This window comes from Oncorhynchus gorbuscha, linkage group LG06 (genome assembly GCF_021184085.1).
Source record: "Oncorhynchus gorbuscha isolate QuinsamMale2020 ecotype Even-year linkage group LG06, OgorEven_v1.0, whole genome shotgun sequence".
In the NCBI taxonomy this organism is placed as follows: Eukaryota; Metazoa; Chordata; class Actinopteri; order Salmoniformes; family Salmonidae; genus Oncorhynchus; species Oncorhynchus gorbuscha.
The window spans coordinates 6,832,186-6,849,464 of record NC_060178.1 but is presented as its reverse complement, the minus strand read 5'-3'; the positions used below and the strand labels follow the sequence as shown (position 1 = coordinate 6,849,464).

The 17,279-nt window shown below is 43.7% G+C and overlaps 1 protein-coding gene across 1 annotated transcript in view; it reads left to right on the top strand.

The window, feature by feature from the left end:
• The window catches only part of LOC124037375 (mucin-2-like), a 31,782-nt gene extending 15,445 nt beyond the window's left edge, over positions 1 to 16,337 (top strand). Inside the window, 19 exon segments of the mRNA XM_046352078.1 lie at positions 124 to 2,666; positions 5,562 to 6,296; positions 6,477 to 6,651; positions 6,885 to 7,132; positions 7,559 to 7,742; positions 8,227 to 8,440; positions 9,547 to 9,722; positions 10,939 to 11,008; positions 11,191 to 11,291; positions 11,426 to 11,457; positions 11,728 to 11,905; positions 12,179 to 12,283; positions 12,875 to 12,915; positions 13,426 to 13,548; positions 13,919 to 14,023; positions 14,534 to 14,662; positions 15,242 to 15,281; positions 15,498 to 15,621; positions 15,929 to 16,337. Coding sequence (XP_046208034.1) covers positions 124 to 2,666; positions 5,562 to 6,296; positions 6,477 to 6,651; positions 6,885 to 7,132; positions 7,559 to 7,742; positions 8,227 to 8,440; positions 9,547 to 9,722; positions 10,939 to 11,008; positions 11,191 to 11,291; positions 11,426 to 11,457; positions 11,728 to 11,905; positions 12,179 to 12,283; positions 12,875 to 12,915; positions 13,426 to 13,548; positions 13,919 to 14,023; positions 14,534 to 14,662; positions 15,242 to 15,281; positions 15,498 to 15,621; positions 15,929 to 16,139 — 5,534 coding nt within the window. The 3' untranslated portion in view covers positions 16,140 to 16,337.
• The last annotated feature ends 942 nt before the right edge of the window (positions 16,338 to 17,279 follow it).

Sequence of the window (17,279 nt, the reverse complement as noted above, 5' to 3'; positions counted from 1 at the left end):
GCATGTTTGTTCCATATGCACATGCCCTTCTTTGCAAAATATCAATTCGTTTTTCTTAACCTCAACTTCATTATATGTAATAACTCAATCAAAAACAACTAAATCACAATGTCTTCTTTTTAGGTTGTTACCCACAATGCCCTCCAGATATGCCAATATTTGATGAAGAGACCGGGGAGTGTGTTGAGGAATGCCCACCAACAGGCCCATCAACAACAACCCCCCAGGCAACCACACCAACACCAACAACAACACCGTGGACACCAACAACTACCACATTGACAACAGAACCTCCAACCACAACACCAACACCACCAACAACAACACAAACACCACCAACAACCACACCACCACCAACAACAACAACACCAATGCCACCAACAACAACACAAACACCACCAACAACCACACCACCACCAACAACAACAACACCAATGCCACCAACAACAACCACACCAAAACCAACAACAACCACACCAAAGCCAACAACAACCACACCAAAACCAACAACACCAATGCCACCAACAACAACACAAACACCACCAACAACCACAACACCAACAACAACAACACCAATGCCACCAACAACAACACCAATGCCACCAACAACAACACAAACACCACCAACAACCACAACACCAACAACAACCACACCAAAACCAACAACAACCACACCAAAGCCAACAACAACCACACCAAAACCAACAACAACCACACCAATTCCACCAACAACAACACCAACAACAACAACAACAACACCATTACCACCAACAACAACCACAACAATACCAAAAACAACATCACCAATACCACCAACAACAACAACAATACCAACAACACCAACACCAACAACAACAACAACAACACCACCAACAACAACAACACCATTACCACCAACAACAACCACAACAACACCAACACCAACAACAACAACAACACCATTACCACCAACAACAACCACAACAATACCAACAACAACACCAATACCACCAACAACAACAACAACACCAATACCAACAACAACAACAACAACAATACCAACAACCACACCAATTCCACCAACAACAACCACACCAATACCACCAACAACTACCCCCCAGACACCAGAGCCAACAACTACTCCTTGTATTCCTACCTGTGAGTGGTCAGAATGGTATGATGAAGATGATGATAAAGATAAGAGTGACTGGGAAACGTATTGGAATATCACGCAGAGTGGAAAAGAAGTGTGTGCAGATCCACAGGATATTGAATGTGTAGCTACAGACTATCCAAATACAAGCTTAGAGGACTATGTAGCTTCGACAGGCCAAGTTGTGGAGTGCGATGTTGACTTCGGGTTAATATGTGAAGAAAATAAACAAACTCAGAGACCATTTAAGTGCTTTAACTATAAGATTAGAGTCCTCTGTTGCGTTGAATGTTTATCAACAACATCACCAAAACCAACAACAACACTAACAACAACAGCACCTTCACCACCCACAACTACCACACCAAAACCACCAACAACAACCACACCAATACAACCAACAACAACAACACCAATACAACCAACAACAACAACACCAATAGCAACAACGACAACACCAATACCACCACCAACAACAACAACAACACCAACAACACCAACAACAACCACACCAATACCAACAACAACAACAACAACACCAATACCAACAACAACACCAACAACAACAACAACAACACCAACAACAACAACAACACCAATACCAACAACACCACCAACACCATCAACAACACCAACAACAACAACAACACCAACAACCACACCAATACCACCAACAACAACCACACCAATACCACCAACACCATCAACAACACCAATACCACCAACAACAACAACAACACCAATACCACCAACAACAACAACAATAGCAACATCAACAACACCACCACCACCAACAACAACACCACCAACTCCAACAACAACAACAACACCACCAACACCATCAACAACAACAACAACAACAACACCAACACCATCAACAACAACAACAACACCAACAACAACAACCACACCAATGCCACCAACAACAACAACACCAATACCACCAACACCATCAACAACAGCAATACCACCAACAACAACAACAACACCAATACCACCAACAACAACAACAATAGCAACATCAACAACACCACCACCACCAACAACAACACCACCAACTCCACCAACAACAACAACAACAACACCACCAACACCATCAACAACAACAACAACACCAACAACAACAACCACACCAATACCACCAACAACAACAACACCAATACCACCAACAACAACAACAATACCACCAACACCATCAACAACACCAATACCACCAACAACAACCACACCAATACCAACAACAACAACAACATCAGTACAACCAACAACAACCACACAAACACCAACAACCACACCAATTCCAACAACAACAACCACAACAATACCACCAACAACAACCACACCAATACCAACAACAACAACAACATCAATACAACCAACAACAACCACACAAACACCAACAACCACACCAATTCCACCAACAACAACCACACCAATTCCACCAACAACAACCACAGCAATTCCACCAACAACAACCACACCAATTCCACCAACAACAACCACAACAATACCACCAACAACAACACCAACAACAACAACAACATCAATACCACCAACAACAACCACACAAACACCAACAACCACACCAATTCCACCAACAACAACCACACCAATTCCACCAACAACAACCACACCAATACCACCAACAACTACCCCCCAGACACCAGAGCCAACAACTACTCCTTGTATTCCTACCTGTGAGTGGTCAGAATGGTATGATGAAGATGATGATAAAGATAAGAGTGACTGGGAAATGTATTGGAATATCACGCAGAGTGGAAAAGAAGTGTGTGAAGATCCACAGGATATTGAATGTGTAGCTACAGACTATCCAAATACAAGCTTAGAGGACTATGTAGCTTCGACAGGCCAAGTTGTGGAGTGCGATGTTGACTTCGGGTTAATATGTGAAGAAAATAAACAAACTCAGAGACCATTTAAGTGCTTTAACTATAAGATAAGAGTCCTCTGTTGCGTTGAATGTTTATCAACAACATCACCAAAACCAACAACAACACTAACATCAACAAAAACAACAACAGCACCTTCACCACCAACAACTACCACACCAAAACCACCACCAACAACCACACCAATACCACCAACAACCACACCAACAACACCAACAACAACAACTCCAATTCCACCAACGACAACAACACCAATACCACCAACACCATCAACAACACCAATACCACCAACAACTCCAATTCCACCAACAACAACAACACCAATACCACCAACACCATCAACAACACCAACAACACCAACAACAACAACACCAATACCACCAACAACACCAATACCAACAACAACAACACCACTAACAACAACAACAGCAACAACCACACCAATTCCACCAACAACACCAATACCACCAACAACACCACCAACAACAACACCAATACCACCAACAACCACACCAACAACACCAACAACAACAACTCCAATTCCACCAACGACAACAACACCAATACCACCAACACCATCAACAACACCAATACCACCAACAACTCCAATTCCACCAACAACAACAACACCAATACCACCAACACCATCAACAACACCAACAACACCAACAACAACAACACCAATACCACCAACAACACCAATACCAACAACAACAACACCACTAACAACAACAACAGCAACAACCACACCAATTCCACCAACAACACCAATACCACCAACAACACCACCAACAACAACACCACTAACAACAACAACAGCAACAACCACACCAATACCACCAACACCATCAACAACACCAACAACACCAACAACAACAACACCAATACCACCAACAACACCAATACCACCAACAACAACCACACCAATACCACCAACAACAACCACACCAATACCACCAACAACAACCACACCAATACCACCACCAACAACAACAGCACCACCAACAACAACAACACCACCAACACCATCAACAACAACACCAAGAACAACAGCAACACCAATACCACCAACAACAACCACACCAATACCACCAACACCATCAACAACACCAACAACACCAACAACAACAACTCCAATTCCACCAACGACAACAACACCAATACCACCAACACCATCAACAACACCAATACCACCAACAACAACAACTCCAATTCCACCAACAACAACAACACCAATACCACCAACACCATCAACAACACCAATACCAACAACAACAACACCACTAACAACAACAACACCAACAACCACACCAATTCCACCAACACCATCAACAACACCAACCACAACAACAACACCAATACCACCAACAACAACCACACCAATACCACCAACAGCAACCACACCAATAACACCCGAAACAACCACACCAATACCACCAACAACAACAACAGCACCACCAACAACAACAACACCACCAACACCATCAACAACAACACCAACAACAACAACACCAATACCACCAACAACAACCACACCAATACCACCAACACCATCAACAACACCAATACCAACAACAACAACAACAACACCAACACCACCACCACCAACACCATCAACAACAACACCAACAACAACAACCACACCATTACCGCCAACAACAACCACACCAACACCACCAACACCATCAACACCACCAACACCACCACCAACAACAACAACAACCACACCAATGCCAACACCAACAACACCAACACCACCACCAACAACAACAACACCAATACCAACACCACCACCAACAACAACCACACCAATACCACAACCACCAACAACAACAACACCAGTACCACCAACAACAACAACCACACCAACAACAACACCAGTACCACCAACAACAACAACACCAATACCACCAACAGCCACACCAACAACACCAACAACAACAACTCCAATTCCACCAACGACAACAACACCAATACCACCAACACCATCAACAACACCAACACCACCACCAACAACAACAACAACCACACCAATGCCAACACCAACAACACCAACACCACCAACACCATCAACAACACCAACACCACCACCAACAACAACAACAACCACACCAATGCCAACACCAACAACACCAACACCACCAACAACAACAACACCAATACCAACACCACCACCAACAACAACCTCACCAATACCACAACCACCAACAACAACAACACCAGTACCACCAACAACAACAACCACACCAACAACAACACCAGTACCACCAACAACAACAACACCAATACCACCAACACCATCAACAACACCAATACCAACAACAACAACAACAATACCACCAACAACAACACCAACAACAACCACACCAATACCTCCAACAACAACCACACCAATACCAACAACAACAACAACAGCAATACTACCAACAACAACACCAACACCACCACCACCAACAACACCATTACCACCAACAACTACCACAGCAACAACAACACCAACACCACCAACTACAACATCAACCACACCACCACCACCACCAACAACAACACCACCAGCAACCACACCACCACCAACAACAACACTACCACCAACAACTACCACACCATTACCACCAACAACAACCACACCTAAACCACCAACTACAACGGAAGCCATAACTCTAACCACAACCCCAACGACAACAGAAGAATCAACCACAACACCCAGTACAACTGAAAAACCAACCACAACCCCAACGACAACAGAAGAACCAACCACAACCCCAACGACAACAGAAGAACCAACCACAACCCCAACGACAACAGAAGAACCAACCACAACCCCAACGACAACAGAAGAACCAACCACAACCCCAACGACAACAGAAGAACCAACCACAACCCCCAGGACAACTGAAAAACCAACCACAACCCCAACGACAACAGAAAAACCAACGACAACCCCAACGACAACAGAAGAACCAACCACAACCCCAACGACAACAGAAGAACCAACCACAACCCCCAGGACAACTGAAAAACCAACCACAACCACCCCTGTCATAGATACCACAACCACTAAAGCTCCTACAACAACACCTAAACCACCAACTACAACACAAGCCACAACTCCAATGACAACCACATCACCAACAACCCATGAATCGGTTGTCACTGGTCCTCCAATAACACCAGAACATCAAGTCAGTTCAATACCAACCACAACTGGGTCACCAACCCCTCCACCAGTCACTTGTCCTGAGTGGGACAAAGTGGTAAGTACCTCAATATAACCATCACATAATCAACTGGGCTCCCTAACGTCGATAACACATGGCCAACATTTGATGTCAACGAGGTCGAAAAGTCCTTTCAGAGACTTATTAATTGATTCCTGTGTGAATTGTAAAAGCTCTCTGATGACGTGCAATTTTCTTTTCTCTCTAAAATATCAGCAAAATGAAACTTTCTGGCTCTGCAACTGCACTTTGGCCAGATGCATTGAAAACAACACCATTGAGATAATTCCGTATGAATGCCCAGAGCCTGAGCCAATCACATGTACCAATGGCAAGAAACCAGTGCTACAATGGGATGAGTTCTACTGCTGCCAACGATTCGTGTGTGACTGTGAGTTGTGAAAGCTTCTTCTTCTTCTCCTCTGACCTGGTCAGGAAGGTAGATGGCCATGTCCAGTTTCTGTAACTAATAACACACACGTCCTTATCACTAACGTTTGGAATAATACTCAATATAATATACTCAATATAAATATTACTTCATACATTTTAAAAAACAAACATTTTTTTGCCAGAGGATCGTAATGTCTGTCTGCTTTATAACAGTGTTTATTTTCATGACAGGCGTCTGTGAGGGTTGGGGAGACCCCCATTACATCACCTTCGACGGGCTCTTCTACAGCTTCCAAGGGAACTGTACCTATGTGCTGATGGAGGAGATGTTGCCGCGTCACCACTTCAAGATCTACATCGACAATGTCAACTGTGATCCCACCGAGGACGTGTCTTGTCCTCGATCCATCATCGTGTCCTACCGCTCAACAGTTATAACACTGAAGAATCACAACCTCATTGGAGCTGCTCAGTTGGAGGTAACTTAAGTGGATTAACTGGCTCAGAAATCATTATAAGCAATTCAGGCCATATATATGTTGAATGGCTGGATTTGGGGCCTAAAGGACTGAGAAATGATTTATGTGAAAATGAAAGACAATTCTCTTCCATTATTCCATTCTCTGAACTGAATTGTGCATTAGTTCTCAACATCCGTAGCTTTCATTGATACAACATATGAATTTGATGTTCTCCATCAACTTAATTCAACCTGTAATGTCATGATTTTAGTAAGTATTGCGGTCACCTTCCCTTTTCTTTAAGAGATCCTGAAGATTGATCTCTCTCTCTCTTCCATCCCTTTTTCCTATCCTTTTCTATCCCCCCTTTCGTCCATCTCTCTTTCATCCCTCTCTCCCTGCCATCTCTCTTTCATCCCTCTCTCCCTGCCATCTGTCTTTCAGGCTCTTATTGATGGAGTTTCCCTGAGACTACCCTTCACGCAGCACGGTGTGAAGGTGATGAACTCTGGTATCAACATGGTCTTGGAGATAGCACACCTCCAGGTGGTAGTTACCTTTGGAGTCACTGGCTTCAGCGTCAACCTTCCTTGGCAACACTTTGGCAACAATACACAGGGTCATTGTGGTAAGGACTTAGTTTCATTCATTTGTTGTCCTCAAACTATGTATCTTGGGCATGTAAACATAAGAGCTGAGAAATGATTGTGAATCACTGAAGTTAAACAGAGAGCGGTCACTTGTTATTCTGAGTATGGTGTGAGAAAGCCTAATGGAGAAGTCTTTGAATTGATGGAAATCATTTATCCAAGGTTGGTGGTGAACAACTAGCCTGGTCCCAGATCTGTTTGGATTCTTTTTACCAAAACCCCATGGTTGTTGTCAGATATCGAACCATAGGATTTGGCAAACAGCACAAACTGATCAGGGACCAGGCTAGCAAACAATGGTTTGGGCTTTCCTGTCAGATGTCTGTGTCTGATATTTTTACTGTATGTGCTGTACTAAATGTGAGAGAGCTTCAACAAAGATGTCCAATGTATGTATTACTTTTAATAGCTGCAAATGGCTAAATAAATGACTTGAACCTGAACTGTATGCATCTCTTCCAGGAACATGTAGCAACAACCAGGCTGATGACTGCATGTTGCCTGGAGGTCAGCTGGTGGAGAACTGTGCTCTGATGGCAGACTACTGGCCAGCCAAGGACCTCTACCAACCTGACTGCCATGTGCCACCTGGAATCCCCACCAACTCTCCTCTCCCTGAACCCACACAGAAGCCATGCGAGCCAGACTCCTCTGTCTGTGATCTCCTGAAGGACAGGTAAACCTCCCTAAAGGCACTGTGATCTCCTGAAGGACAGGTCCACCTCCCTAAAGGCACTGTGATCTCCCGAAGGACAGGTAAACCTCCCAAAAGGCACTGTGATCTCCTAAAGGACAGGTAAACCTCCATAAAGGCACTGTGATCTCCTGAAGGACAGGTCCACTTTCGTAAAGGCACTGTGATCTCCTGAAGGACAGGTCAACCTCCCTAAAGGCACTGTGATCTCCTGAAGGACAGGTAAACCTCCATGAAGGCACTGTGATCTCCTGAAGGACAGGTCCACCTCCCTAAAGGCACTGTGATCTCCCGAAGGACAGGTAAACCTCCCTAAAGGCACTGTGATCTCCTGAAGGACAGGTCTACCTTCGTAAAGGCACTGTGATCTCCTGAAGGACAGGTCTACCTTCGTAAAGGCACTGTGATCTCCTGAAGGACAGGTCTACCTTCGTAAAGGCACTGTACAAGTTCTCTAATAAAATGTCATGCTTAGGGTGATTTAAATGACACAAATGCTGTGTGGGAAAATTGCCAGCTACTCCGTTGAACAGTCTGTCCTGAGGGGCTAGCTACTCCATTGAACAGTCTGTCAGGAGTGGCCAGCTACTCCGTTGAACAGTCTGCCAGGAGTGGCCAGCTACTCCATTGAACAGTCTGCCAGGAGTGGCCAGCTACTCCATTGAACAGTCTGCCAGGAGTGGCCAGCTACTCCGTTGAACAGTCTGCCAGGAGTGGCCAGCTACTCCATTGAACAGTCTGTCAGGAGTGGCCAGCTACTCCATTGAACAGTCTGCCAGGAGTGGCCAGCTACTCCATTGAACAGTCTGCCAGGAGTGGCCAGCTACTCCATTGAACAGTCTGCCAGGAGTGGCCAGCTACTCCGTTGAACAGTCTGTCAGGAGTTTGAGTAAAGTTATAAAACCTGTTGTAACTATCAACAATCTAACTTCTCACAGACTAAATTCTCACATGCAATGATGTATCTCTATACCCCTAACCTAGACACAAAGGTGTGTTCTGTGTCGGACAGAAACCAATATGAATCTTACAGTGTATTTGGAAGGTCTGTTTCTCATATTCTTTCATCTCTGGTTTTCAATCCACAGCATTTTTGCAGCCTGTCATCCATTTGTCTCACCTGACAACTTCTACAAGGGCTGTGTCTATGACAGCTGCCACGTGTCCAACCCAGCGGTGGAGTGCACCAGTCTGCAGACATACGCTGCTGCCTGTGCCCAGTTCGGAGTATGCATCTACTGGAGAAACCACACCGAGCTCTGTGGTAGGCTTACTGTACTCGTTGAAAACATCCAGACTCACCAGGTTAAATAAGACTCACCTAATAAGGATAGATAAATAAGTCCACCATTGAAGAGATATGAAGTACTGTGTAGAAGACCAGGAACAAGGAACTGTGTAGAAGACCAGGAACAAGGAACTGTGTAGATGAGACCAGGAACAATACTATACTAACACAACTTAGTGTGTGTTGTAGATCAGACCAGGAACAATACTATACTAACACAACATAGTGTGTGTTGTAGATCAGACCAGGAACAATACTATACTAACACAACTTAGTGTGTGTTGTAGATCAGACCAGGAACAATACTATACTAACACAACTTAGATTAGTGCATTTCTGTATTTGAAGCGATAAATGATGGAGATAGTGGACATCCTTGTCTGGTTCCCCTTTGTAATGTGTAATATCATGTGTGCATACATTCTACGGACTTCAGTCCTACAATCAACTGATTGTAAATAATGACTGTAGTCAGAACATTTTTCCATTGTGATAACACTTTGTACATCAACAGTTGTCACAAAGTGCTTGTACAGAAACCCAGCCTAAAACCCCAAACAGCAAGCAATGCAGATGTAGAAGCACGGTGGCTTGGACAAACTCTTTAGAAAGGCAGGAACCTAGGAAGAAGCCTAGAGAGGAACCAGGCTCTGAGGGGTGGCCAGTCCTCTTCTGGCTGTGCCGGGTGGAGATTATAAGAGTACATTAAGGCCAGACCGTTCAGCAGCAGGTTTGGTAGAGAGAGAGAGAGAGAGAGAGAGAGAGAGAGAGAGAGAGAGAGAGAGAGAGAGAGAGAGAGAGAGAGAGAGAGAGAGAGAGAGAGAGAGGGGAGAGAGAGAGAGGGTCGAAACAGCTCATCCGGTGGTCAGGACAGGGTTCCATAGATGCAGTCACAACAGCAGAAATTGGATCAACATTACGACCAGGTTGACTGGGGACCGGCACAGCCAGGAGTAGTCAGGCCAGATGGTCATGAGGCTCAGGTCCTCTGTGAAGGGAGACAGAGAGAGAGAATAATTAGGGGTAGCATACTTAAGATCACACAGGACACCAGAGATGACAGGAGAATTATGCCAGATAGGACAGTCTGAACCTCGCCCCCCGGCACATAGACTATTGCAGTATATATACTGGAGACTGAGACAGGGGGTTCGGGTGTCACTATTGACTGAGTTGTATCTTTCTTCAACAGCCAGCGACTGTCCAGCTGACAAAGTCTACAAGCCCTGTGGTCCTGCAGAACAGCCAACCTGTGATGACAAGTAGGTTTCTATTTAGAGATTGTCTAGCGCAAAAACATCCTTGCTTTCATGTTTTACGTAAACTGAGGTAGACAACGTCATGACTGTCAAATAAGGCAAAGAGAAAACACCTACCTACAGTTAAAGATAGAGTTGCTGTACATAGGAAGTAGGAGTTGTCACTGTAATGTTGTGTTCTACAGTCCAGACGAGTCTCGGATGAACTTCACCACAGAAGGCTGCTTCTGTCCTGATGGGATGAAACTCTTCAACAAGGACTCAGGGATCTGTGTTGATAAGTGTGGTGAGTGTTCCCAGTTACTGCCATTGGTCCATTTCATGTTGACGACACAGAGAAGATGGTTAGGACTTAACCTTTCCAAGGATGTTTCAGGTCCATGAATGTTCTACTAAATGGTGGTGTTTGTGTTTTTCAAGGATGCATTGACCCTGAAGGAGTTCCGCGAGAGGTAAGTTAGGCCTTTTGGTTTTGATTCATCGTTATTTTATTTGACTAATTAATATAGACTGTTATCTAGTCCACTGGCTCTGTCATGGATGATGCCAGAGGTTTATATGAGCACCTACTTACAGCGTCCACACAGTATTATCCACATTGTCTGAATGCCAAATGGCCCCCTTATGCCCTATATTTAGCCCCCTGTGGCCTATTTAGTGCACTACATTTGACCAAACCCATTGATAGAACCACACTCCCTTCTTGTTGTATCTCATCACAGTTCAACGAGAGGTTTGAGTACAAGTGCCAGGACTGCGTTTGTTTGGAATCCACCAAGACTGTGAACTGTAAACCCAAGGTCTGCTCCAAACCACCAGTAGAGATCTGCACTGGACCAGGTTTTGTATATGTCAACCAAACCGATCCATCCGATCCATGCTGCTCCAACCTCGCCTGCCGTAAGGATCTCACAACACCTTTTCACCTTACATATTATACTCAGTTCTATTTCAACAGTATTGTGCCGAGCTGAACCGTACTGTGCTGGCTTGGATATGTTATTTTCACATGGTCCTTTCCAGCACGGGTCCAGGATCTATGGTTGATGTGTAACCAGGCCAGTGCCGTACAGCTGGGCTCATCTCAGTCGTGTTGAAAACACACACACAGAGTGAAGACAAGAATCAGCTCATATTATTATGTCCATACTCTGCTATTGTTTCCCCTCCTAGGTTGTGACAGCAGCACTTGCCCACCTACCAACATGAACTGTCCTATTGGGTTCGTGCCAGTGGTTTCAGTCCCTGAGGGGAAATGCTGTCCAGAGCACACATGTGGTAATGTCTCTTTACCTAGATATATACCATCTAGACTATCTACACTATCTACATGTGGTAATGTCTCTTTACCTAGATCTATACTATCTAGACTATTTACACTATCTACATATGGTATGGTCTCTTTACCTAGATATATACTATCTAGACTATCTACACTATCTACATATGGTATGGTCTCTTTACCTAGATATATACCATCTAGACTATCTACACTATCTACATGTGGTAATGTCTCTTTACCTAGATATATATCATCTAGACTATTTACATGTGGTATGGTCTCTTTACCTAGATATATACTATCTAGACTATTTACATGTGGTATGGTCTCTTTACCTAGATCTATACTATCTAGACTATTTACATGTGGTATGGTCTCTTTAACTATATCTAGACTATCTAGTATTCCTGTGTTTGTATTGCTGAGACAATACCAGTTCTTTAGACAGTCCCATGGATTGGTTGTCTGTGTCTCTCTCTCAATTGGTTGTTTGTGTCTCTCTCTCAATTGGTTGTTTGTGTCTCTCTCTCAATTGGTTGTTTGTGTCTCTCTCTCAATTGGTTGTTTGTGTCTCTTGTCTCTTTCAGAGCCTAAAAGAGTTTGTCTTCACAAAGGCATTGAATACCTGGTAATGACAAACTATTCTGCTCTCTCATCTGAAATGTTCATTACATAAACAAACACTGCTGGTTTTTACTTGTTTTAATATATATATATATATATATATATATATATATATATATATATATATATATATATATGCAGTATGTGTACAGTAAGTCTCATACGCTATATGGGTTCATGTTCCCCTGTGTTAGAGACAGTGGGTATCCTGGTTCCCCTGTGTTAGAGACAGTGGGTATCCTGGTTCCCCTGTGTTAGAGACAGTGGGTATCCTGGTTCCCCTGTGTTAGAGACAGTGGGTATCCTGGTTCCCCTGTGTTAGAGACAGTGGGCATCCTGGTTCCCCTGTGTTAGAGACAGTGGGTATCCTGGTTCCCCTGTGTTAGAGACAGTGGGTATCCTGGTTCCCCTGTGTTAGAGACAGTGGGTATCCTGGTTCCCCTGTGTTAGAGACAGTGGGTATCCTGGTTCCCCTGAAGTAATGTGTAATGTAATGAGTTACTTGTTCTTCTAGCCCAATTCTAAAGTACCGGGATCAGAGTGCCAGGAGTGCACCTGCACCAACAAAGTGGACCCCAAGTCTGGTCATTACCAAATTGACTGTGGATTCATGCAATGTGACGAAGATTGTGAAAAGGTAACAACTGGTACAGCTGCCGTGTCTGCTCACATTTCAAATATTTACCAAAAGTTGAAATACCATTGAGTAGGTTAAATGTATTCAGTCAATGAGTTTTTATACTTTAATCAGCTGGTTTCCTAGACCCAGATTAAGTAAGTAAGTAAACCTTGTCTGATCCAGAACTGCCTACTGATTAAGCCCAGTCCTTGCTTTTATAAATAATTCTCAATTGGTGGTGAGGCATCTGTTCTTGAGTTCTTCTATTCTGTAGAGTCTCCTGGGAAGGCAATCGGTTGTATTCACACTTTAATAACGTGTATTATCATCATCATCATTCTTTTTAGGTGTTGCAGCAAGTCACTCATGTGTTCCTCTTCTCCCGCAGGGATCTGAGTACCAGGAGCCAGACTACTCCTCAGATGACTGCTGTGGTAAATGTGTTCAGACCCACTGTGTCCTCCAGATCAATGGGACCATGCAGTTGTTGAAGGTAGGTACCGTTTCTGTCAGTTTAACTGTCACAGATTAACGAAGAAGTAGTAAGTAAGTCTCTGATAAATGTCTACATTGATTGTGCGGCTGTGTGTGTTTGTGTGGAACAAGCTTCCCCATAATATGAGGACAGAGGAGTGCCTGCCCATCTTCCTAAAACCACTGACACCCTACCTCTTTAAAGAGCTTGTTAAATAAGACCCAGGCCGCCCCATCCACTACGAGTGGTGTATGTTGTTGTCTCACTTAGCGATCTGAAGACACATGCTCTAATGTAAAAAACATTTTGAATAAGACCGTCTGCTGAATGACAAACATTTAATGTCAAATGTGTGTGTGTGTGTGTGTGTGTGTGTGTGTGTGTGTGTGTGTGTGTGTGTGTGTGTGTGTGTGTGTGTGTGTGTGTGTGTGTGTGTGTGTGTGTGTGTGTGTGTGTGTGTGTGTGTGTGTGTGTGTGTGTGTGTGTGTGTGTGTGTGTGTGTGTGTGTGTGTGTGTGTGTGTGTCCAGCATGGAGATACATGGTCTGCTCCTGGTGACAAGTGCCAGCAGTACAGCTGTGTGAAAAACGGTGATAGTTATCTGACCCAGAGCTCCAACATCCATTGCCCACCCTTCCAGCAGGCCAACTGCCAGCCTGTGAGTACGGTACACAACATAACAATAACAGAAAGGCCAGCCTGTGAGAACAGTACTCAACATAACAACAACAGATAGGTCAGCCTGTGAGTACAGTACTCAACACAACAAGAACAGAAAGGCCAGCCTGTGAGTACAGTACTCAACACAACAAGAACAGAAAGGCCAGCCTGTGAGTACAGAACAGAAAGGCCAGCCTCAACACAACAAGAACAGAAAGGCCAGCCTGTGAGTACAGTACTCAACACAACAAGAACAGAAAGGCCAGCCTGTGAGTACAGTACTCAACACAACAAGAACAGAAAGGCCAGCCTGTGAGTACAGTACTCAACACAACAAGAACAGAAAGGCCAGCCTGTGAGTACAGTACTCAACACAACAAGAACAGAAAGGCCTGCTGACTGCATATGCTCTCGATTACCAACCTTATTGACAATGTTTCGATCCATAATCATTTTCATCAGATCCACAGTACAGTACACACAATATACCAGTTTTCTTTGGACAGAAAAATTACTTCTCTTATCCTAATATGAAATGTATTATGTAAAGAAAACGTTGAAACTTTTTTCTCCACAGGGTTCAATTCAGACCGCTGCAAACGGCTGCTGTAGAATTTGTAAGTATGAAACTGAAATATTCAAAGCTGTTAACAATTTTATATCAGGATTAGAATATGATCAGATTCATGCATCATAAAACCACTGATATTCCTAATTGATAATGATTGACAAGGAGAGCCACCTTGTAGTCAGTGAACTCAAACAGGTGCAGCTCTTTTTCATGGTCTTTCCAGAAGGATCATGTATAACGATGTGTCTCCCTCCAATACCAGGTGTGGAGAAGGACAAGGCCTGTAAGGTAGGATCCATGAAGAGTTTCATCAACCACAAGAGCTGCCAGTCTGTTGAGGAGGTGGAGATGCCGTACTGTGAGGGATCCTGCAACACCTTCACCAAGTGAGTGTGGAAACAATGCTAATATCACAACCCAGTGGAGCCTCATCACAGCCATAACACCATGGGGAGGGTTCCAGTATCCAGTTTAAAAAGCCTAGTGATGGACTGAACATCATTTTAAATGAATCTCCATTGAACATGCTTCTTAGTCCAGGACTAGGTTTAATCTGTGTCTGGGACACACACACACACCCTAAACGTATTTGTGTTTTGTGAAACATGTCATTTGTTGAGGTGTCTTTGTCTCTTGGGGAGTAGATGATCTCTTAATCTCAGTGAACACCTCTCTTCCACTCCCGTCCTCCAGGTACTCTGCCATGGCTGCGTCTCTGGATCACTCCTGTGCCTGTTGCCAGGAGTCCCGGTCCAGTAACCGCACGGTGGACCTACGTTGTCTGAATGGAGATGTGGTGCCCTACACCTACCTACACGTGGAGGAGTGTAGCTGCAGACACAGCGACTGCAACAGAGCCATTAGGGTGCCTGCCCGCAGGACACGCAGCAACACGCTGGTGTAAATGGGATCTGTACTAATACAGATGGGAATGGTCCAGCACCAATCCACTCGCTGCTTCCTAAGGAACACCCTGCTACCCTGCTTCACATGGCTGTTATTTATCTAATCGCTTTGATTTATATGTCAAATGTAGATTAAATCATATTTAAAATGTAGAAACGTATGCTTACTTATCTTATTAAAATACAACCTTCAAATACTTATGTCCGTTGTTTGTTTTCTTGTAGAAGTGCATGCACCTTGTTTTAGAAAGCTTTGGTTTATTAAGCTGTGAAACCTCTTTAGCCTTCTTCACACTGGCAGTTTGAAGTGATTCCTCCCCCCTAAAACGTGTTGCACATCAGATTAGAATCTGTATATTTTCCAACAGTTTGAACAGACAAAAAGCACATGGAAGCCAATATTTTCAGCCACATTTCAAACCACCTTCAAAGGTAATGCGACTTGTGTCTGAACCGTCAAATCTTGCTCAATTTGACCTCAGGTGGTTTTTATTTGGCATTTTGCTTGCTAGCTTATTTGATGACAGATTAACAAGAACGTTTGGTAGCTAACTAGCTTGTTAATTGTTAATGAGTGAATATGCTAGAAAGCTAAACAGCTACCTAGCTAGCTACTTGACTGCTGTGGCTAGCAAAAAACAACTTGTTTTGAAAGTTGGATAATCTTGTCCTTCGAGACTTTAAAAGTGTTCTTACACTATGATTCTGGACATTCAAAACAACTAGGAAACGTCCATGGCAGGCATTATTGTCACCTTGCTACTTAACTTCTGAGTGATAGGAAGCATGAGCGCCACCACCAATCAGCCTGCACCACTGCACACACATTACTAAGACAACTAGCGTAGCCATGTCAACAAATGACTGCTGTCTGAATACACACAGAAAGGTGATTTGGTCACTCGTAACTGTTTGGACAGTCAGTATTCCAAAACAGATTTGAAAAACAAAACTGATCTGAGCATTAAGGCCTGCAGTGTAAACAAGGCTTTATCTCTTTGGTGGATGACAGTTAGAGAGTCATCCCTGACATTATAATACAGAAATATATATTTGTTGTTTCGTGTTTTATCATACAGTACTAAAGTAGTACTATATTTACAAGAGGTTAGGATTAACCCTGCAAACAAAAATTAACA